Genomic DNA, 7391 nt, shown 5'->3' with positions numbered 1-7391 from the left:
TCTGTTTGAAGGAAGGAGAGAAGAGCATGGAAAATTAGGGAGAGCTGGGAGTAGCTGGGTTAAGGACTGGGAAGTAAGAGTGTTTGAATTAAGATTAAGGCTAGAGTGAGAATTTATAGGCGAGTGAAGGTGAGATTACATTTCCAAATGCAGTAGGGTTTGGTGTTTGAGTTGGGGGTAAAGTTTAAATTGCCATGCGGTGGGCAAATTTAAGGTTAAATTTGAGTAGTGGATTTTGGGTTAGGGTGGAGATGGGTTTAAATATAGGTAGGAGTGGAGCTTTGACTAAGGGTTAGTACTGGGTATTTGAATGAATTGGAATTAGAATTAGGATACAGGTTAGGGTCAAAGGTGAGTTTTGAGTGGGACTTGAAGTTTGCATTGGGGTTTTCAGCTAAGACCACTCCCAGTTCCCATGGTCTCATTTTCAGCCTCAGAGCGGCAGTAGATTGGCCTGGTTAAGATTCTCAGCTTTGGAGGAAACAGGCTGCCTGAGTTTAAATCCTGACTCTACCACTTGGTAGCTATGTGTTGCCTTGGGCAAATTATGTAATCTCTTTGAGCCTCAGTTTCCTTATCTGTATAAAAAGGATGATAATAAGACTACCTACAATATATCGGTGTTGTGAGGATTAAATGAGTTCAGAATCAAAAGAATGCCTGGCACAGAGTGTTATTCCCATTTTGCGGATGAGAAAATTGAGAAGAAAAGGTTAAGCGACTTGCTGAAGTGCCTGAATGGGGAGTCACACCCAGTCTAACTCTAGAGCCCTCATGGCTTACTACCACCATCAAGTATGTGTTCTCTCTCTTTTTTGTTTTTGTTTTTTTAAAAGGGTCTGTGTACTTTCTGGAAAGTCAGAGACTGCACTCACTAACAGTATTGACATCCCGGGGTTGAGGTTGAGGTTAGGTGACTTTAGGTCTGTATCTGGGGTGGGGTTTGGACTCTAACAGGGGTTTGCCTTCTGGTTGGTAGACTTTGTGTTAGGTTTCAGGTGGGCGTTCGGATAGGGGTCAGAGCCAGGATTGAGGGTGGGTTTCCTTTGGGAACTAAGGCTGTGGATGAGGCTGAGAGGCCATGGGGGGCAGTGTCTGGGTGAGGCTGAGCATTAGGGCTCTGGTGGCAGACAGGCTGTTTGGGGCTGACTGGGATGGGGAACAGGGTGATGTGGTTCTGGTCACCTAGAGGCTCTCTGGGGGTGAGGTCTGGGTGGGCAATGGGTGGGTCAGAGGGGCTGAGGGTGGAGCTCCACCTTGCTCCAAGGGTCTGCAGGGATGGAAGGATTCTCTCACCTTTCCTGCCTTCAGATTCCGACATCTTCCTTTCGAGATTGAAGGGCCATCTGCACACAACCCCCCTCTCTTCCCCCAGCTTTGGAGGGATTAAGGCCACAGGGCGGGGCGATAACAATGTCGTATGGGAGGGTGGCAGTGGGGGTGCAAATGGGACGTTTGTGGGCCAGAGCCTGGCAACAGATGAAATGTTTACCAAATATACACCTGCAGCAAACAGTCAAACTAAACTAAGAAAAGGATGTCATTTTCCAATAGTATATGGAATTCGAAGTATGTAGGAAAAACCTAATATATGTGCAATATCTCTATGGAAAAAAGATCAAATATTATCAATTATTATTATTATTTTTAGAGACAGGGTCTTGCTCTGTCACCCAGGCAGGAGTGCAGTGGCTTGATCATAGCTCACAGTAGCGCTGAATTCCTGGGCTCAAGTGATCCTCAGGCCTCAGCCAGTTGTGCCTCACCATGCCCAACTAATTTTTTTTTTTTTTAAATTTTGGGTTGCTTCAAACTTTATTTGAGAAAAACAGAAGATAAACGTATCAAAAGAACACACAGGTGGGTGCGGGGGCATGGCTAGTGGTGGCAGCCGGGGTGGGCATCCGGGCTAAGGCTTTTACTTGACTGCAGACTGGTCGGATTTCGCAGCTTCTAGGCCCCCAAGCTGGGACCGCGACTCTAAGGAGATCTAGTTGGACTACGTGGCTAGCTTGGGCATGGGGGCCTCCACGGTCAATGTGCCCTCAGGGGACAGGGAGGAGGAGACCTTGGTGGGGTCCACACCATGGGGCAGCGTGTATTTCCGGATGAAGCAGCGGGAGATGTAGCCATGCTTGTCCTGCCGCCCTTGTGCTTGCCGGTGATCTCCACCACGCCACCCTTGGTCTTGACTGTCAGCTTGTCAGGGGCGAAGTGGTTGACGTCCAGGGATACACGCCAGCGGTCCGCCGTGGGCCGGTTCTCCGAGACCCCGCTGCTGAGCTGCCGGCTGAGCGCGCGGCTGTAGGCGGGCGGTGGTGTGCAGGGGGCTCATGTAGCCTGGTCAGCTGCTGGTGCCAAACCACTGCGACCAGCCCGAAGGCCTGGTCGAAGAGGCGACTGTGCGGGTACCAGTTGCGGAAGGGGTCCCAGCTGGGGTCCGGTAGGAGCCACAAGAGGACGCGGCGCTCGGTCATGCTGCCAGGCTCTGCTTGGGACGTCTGCTTGGACAGGTGTCATTTTTTTTTTTTTTTTTTTTTAAAGAGACGGTGTCTTGCTGTATTGCCCATGCCAGTCTCAAACTCCTGGCCTCAAGCGATCCTCCAGCCTTGGCCTCCAAAACTGATGGGATTGTAGACGCGCCTCAGCTGTTCAAGAAATGGTTACATAGATTTCTTTTGCTTTATTTATTTATTTATTTATTTAGAGACAGAGTCTCGCTCTGTTACCCAGGCTGGAGTGTAATGGCACAATCTCAGCTCACTGCCACCTTTGCCTCCCCAGTTCAAGTGATTCTTCTGCCTCAGCCTGCGGAGTAGCTGGGACTACAGGCATGCGCCACCATGCCTGGCTAATTTTTCTCGTTTTAGTAGAGAGGGGGTTTCACCATGTTGGCCAGGCTGGTCTTGAACTCCTGACCTCAGGTGATCCACCCGACTCAGCCTCCCAAAGTGCTGGGATTACAGGCGTGAGCCACTGCACCTAGCTGGTTACATAGATATTTGCTGTGTAATTATTCTTTGGAGTGTACAAATGTGTATCATATTAAAGCATTTATTGAATGCATGAATACTAGTAACTATAACTTACATAGTGCTTTCTTATCTTATGTGTCAGGCACATAGTACAACATGCTTTATATAAATTAATTCTGTTTTAATCCTAAAAAGCAGGTACTGTCAATAGTCCCATTTTACAGATGAGGAGACTAAGACATAGGGAAGTAGTCGCTCTGTGTTAAAATTCTGCCCTTAATGTGTACACTTTCATAGCCTAGAAGCTAAATGCCGCCTTAAACGAATGAGTTAAGAAGCCCCTTTCTCCTGTAATCCCAGCACTTTGGGAGGCCGAGACGGGCGGATCACGAGGTCAGGAGATCGAGACCATCCTGGCTAACAAGGTGAAACCCCGTCTCTACTAAAAAATACAAAAAACTAGCCGGGCGAAGTGGCGGGCGCCTGTGGTCCCAGCTACTCGGGAGGCTGAGGCAGGAGAATGGCGTGAACCCGGGAGGCGGAGCTTGCAGTGAGCTGAGATCCGGCCACCGCACTCCAGCCTGGGCGACAGAGCCAGCCTCAGTCTAAAAAAAAAAAAAAAAAAGAAGCCCCTTTCTGTCCGGCCCCTCCACTCCCCACCACACGGGTTGTTCCTTTTTCCCTTGGAAGAGCCCACTGGACTGCAGGTGGAAGAACTACAACTCCCAGCAGCTATTGCAAGCTCAACCTCCGTGCACACTCACCCCAGGCCTCACATCCGGCATGCGCCGTGCTCGCTCTCAGAACTACACTTCCCAACTCTCCCCACACGGCCCGTGACACTCTGGACCGCGAGCACGGAGCAGGGTTTCTACAGCTGCTCCCCACTTTCTCGGACCCGGCCCTGGACCCAGCCCCCGACTCCAACACGGCTCCACCATGGAGGAGGCGGACCGAATCCTCATCCATTCCCTGCGCCAGGCCGGCACGTAAGGACAGCGCCCCCGCCCACCCGCGAAGCCCACATCCGGGACTCTAAAGCCCAGGACCCCGTTTCCCGGGAACCTTAAAACCCGGGACCCTGACATTCAGGGCTCCAACTCAAGGATCCTAAGACCCTTACCCCCTTAACACACACACACACACCCCGCCCTCCCTGACACCGACATCAGGGGCCTTCCAAATCCTTTGACCATGATATTTAGTACACCCAAAGTTCTGGGACCCAGACACCTTGAGACGTTACAACCTTGAAACCTCAAGACCCGGGACCCTGTAATCTGGGGATCTTAACATCAACATCCTGAGACCCTGTTATGTGGAGACCCTAAGACCCCTGTGCCCTAAGAACCAGGGAGCATAAAACCCCAGGACCCTGGCACTCGGGGACTCCAAAAAAATCCCTGGACCGGATACTTGGGATCCTTCAAACTCCAGTTCCCCAAACACCTGGGGCTTAAAAAACACCGAGGATTCTTTTTTTTTTTCTTTTCCGAGATGGAGTCTTGCTCTGTCTCCTAGGCTGGAGTGCAGTGGTGTGATCTCAGCTCACAGCAGCCTCCGCCTCCCGGGTTCAAGTGATTCTCCTGCCTCACCCTCCCAAGTAGCTGGTATTACAGGCGTGTGCCACCATACCCGGCTAATTTTTGTATTTTTAGCAGAGACAGGGTTTCACCATGTTGGTCAGGCTGGTCTCCAACTCCTGACCTCAAGTGATCTGCCTGCCTCCACCTCCCAAAATGCTGGGATTACAGGTGTGTGAGCCACTGCACCCAGCCAAAAAACCCCAGGATTCTAAAATCTGACATCAGCATTTGGTCACCCTGATGCACGAAGACTCCTCCGTTCAGGGACCCTAAAAACCCAGGATGCCAACATCTAGGGAGTATGATTTTTGTATTGCTTGAAACTAGGTGGTCTTGATATTCAGGGATCTTTATACCCAGGGATCCTGACATTTGGAACTTCTGAAAACAGCAGCCTCCTAAAATCTAGTCTTCTCAAAACTCTAGCAGCTCAATATGTATGCAAAGAACATACTATCTGGGAACCGAGAAACCCAGAGATTGTGCCACCTGGACCCTTTAACCTTTCCAGACCCCCAAATTTTGATATTTTTCTAAACTTAGTTCTCTTCTATCCACCGTTCTCCTACTCCAAGATCTTAGGACCTGAGGATTTCCCTAGTTCCTGGTTTTCCAAATGGAAGTCACAGTCACCAACATCCAGGATCTGTCTGAACTGTAGGCATCCTCCCTGCCTCTACCCTGGTACTAGTGTTTCCAAAAGGCTGCAGGGCTCAGCCTGATCCCTCTTGCCTAACTGTTCCCCTGATCAAGCCGGTCCCCTTCTTCTTCAGGGCAGTTCCTCCAGATGTGCAGACCTTGCGCGCCTTCACCACTGAGCTGGTTGTAGAGGCTGTGGTCCGCTGCCTGCGTGTGATCAACCCTGCTGTGGGCTCTGGCCTCAGCCCCCTGCTGCCTCTTGCCATGTCTGCCCGGTTCCGCCTGGCCATGAGCCTGGCTCAGGCCTGCATGGTGAGTGGCCCTCCTCCCAATGCACACATCCTCTTCCTTCCTCTTTTACAAAGTAACCAAGCTCCTCTGCAACACTTGCCTTTCCTCTGCAACACTTGCCTTTCCTCTGCAACACTTGCCTTTCCTCTGCAACACTTACCTTTCCTCTGCCACTTTTCCAGCGGCTTAGCTTTCATTAGTGGTTAAGGCTGCTGACTGTAGGGTCAAACTGCCTGAGTAGTTTAGATCCTAGTCCCACCACTCTGTAACTGTGTGACCCTAACCCTCTGGGCCCCAGTTTTCCTGTTTGTGAAATGGGGATGGTAAATGTAGGGCTGTTATGAGGAGCAAATGAGTTTATCCAGTTTGCACCTGGGCTGCTCCTGGCTTCTATGTTTTAAATTTAGCTGCAAAACACCACCCCCACCCCATAGTATTCATTTCCTAGTTCCAGAAAACACCCTGTCTGGGTCATATACTCCTAAACTAATCACTCTCTCCTCTGGCCCAGTCTGGATGACATGGTCATTCCTTTTTTTTTTTTTTTGAGATGGAGTCTCGCTTTGTCGCCCAAGCTGGAGTGCAGTGGTGTGATCTTGGCTCACTGCAACCTCCGCCTCCCGGGTTCAAGTGATTCTCCTGTCTCAGCCTCCTGAGTATCTGGGACTATAGGCATGTGCCACCACACCCAACTAATTTTTGTGTTCTTAGTAGAGACGGGGTTTCACCATGTTGGCCAGGATGGTTTTAATCTCTCGACCTCATGATCCACCCGCCTTGGCCTCCCAAAGTGCTGGGATTACAGGAGTGAGCCACTGTGCCCAGCCCTGTAGTTACTTCTTCTTGGTAGGCGATATGAGGTATCTCTCTGTCACCCAAGCTGGAGTGCAGTGACGTGATCTCCGCTCACTGCAACCTCCATCTCCTGGGTTCAAGCGATTCTCCTGCCTCAGCCTCCCGAGTAGCTGTGACTACAGGCATGCACCACCATGCCCGGCTAATTTTTGTATTTTTAGTAGAGACGGGGTTTCATTATGTTGGCTAGGCTGGTCTCGAACTCCTGACCTTGTGATCTGCCTGCCTTGGCCTCCCAAAGTGCTGGGATTACAGGTGTGAGCCACCGCGCCTGGCCGACACGGTCATTCCTATAGGACACTGTGATTAGCCGCTCCTTCAGGATCCCATGGAGTTGGGATAAGGATGATTACCCAAAGGAAGTCATGCTGGTTACCTAAAAGAGTGTCTCTGCTACCTTACCTCTGTGGGAACCACACATCCTGCCTCTGCTGACAGTAATTCCAAAAATGTCTCTGTGATATAATAAATAAAGTACTTTTCTTTTTAAAAATACTTTAATTTTTTTAGAGGTAAGGGTCTTGCTATATTGCCCAGGCTGGTCTTGAACTCCTGGCCTCAAGAGATTCTCGTGCCTCTGCCTCACGAGTAGATAGGACTATAGGCACATGTCACCCTGCCCGAGAATTTTTAAATTTTTCATAGAGATGGGGTCTTGCTTTTGCAGAGATGTTGCCCAGGCTGGTCTCAAGCTCCTGGCCTCAAGCAATCTTCCTGCCTTGGCCTCCTGAGTAGTTGGGACTACAGGCATGCACCACTGTGCCTGGTAAAGAGCCATTCTGATGAAGCACTCACGCATCCCCAGTATAGAGCTGAGTCCAGTGCCTGTATTCAAGAGCTCCAAGTAATGCTACCCTCCCGGCTTACTCACTCTGTGACTTTGGGCCAGTCTCAACTTTTTTTTTTTTTTTTTTGAGGCGGAATCTCGCACTGTTGCCCAGGCTGGAGTGCGTGGCGCGATCTCAGCTTGCTGCAACCTCCTCCGCCTCCCGGGTTCAAGCGATTCTCCTGCCTCAGCCTCCCGAGTGGCTGGGATTACAGGCGT

General features: G+C 50.5%; 1 protein-coding gene and 1 pseudogene across 1 annotated transcript in view; one reads left to right on the top strand and one right to left on the bottom strand.

The window, feature by feature from the left end:
- Positions 1-1779: 1779 nt before the first annotated feature.
- On the bottom strand, positions 1780-2749 carry LOC101020218 (annotated as a pseudogene).
- A 991-nt stretch (positions 2750-3740) lies between these two features.
- Positions 3741-7391, top strand: part of CCDC22 (coiled-coil domain containing 22) — a 14877-nt gene continuing 11226 nt past the window's right edge. Inside the window, exons 1-2 of the mRNA XM_003917702.5 lie at positions 3741-3964; positions 5335-5512. Coding sequence (XP_003917751.1) covers positions 3915-3964; positions 5335-5512 — 228 coding nt within the window. The 5' untranslated portion in view covers positions 3741-3914. The remainder of the gene's footprint in view (positions 3965-5334; positions 5513-7391) is intronic.

The sequence above is a fragment of the Papio anubis genome, chromosome X, assembly GCF_008728515.1.
Source record: "Papio anubis isolate 15944 chromosome X, Panubis1.0, whole genome shotgun sequence".
NCBI classification, from domain to species: domain Eukaryota; kingdom Metazoa; phylum Chordata; class Mammalia; order Primates; family Cercopithecidae; genus Papio; species Papio anubis.
The sequence above is the reverse complement of the archived record's forward strand: the minus strand, read 5'-3'. Positions and strand labels throughout refer to the sequence as shown.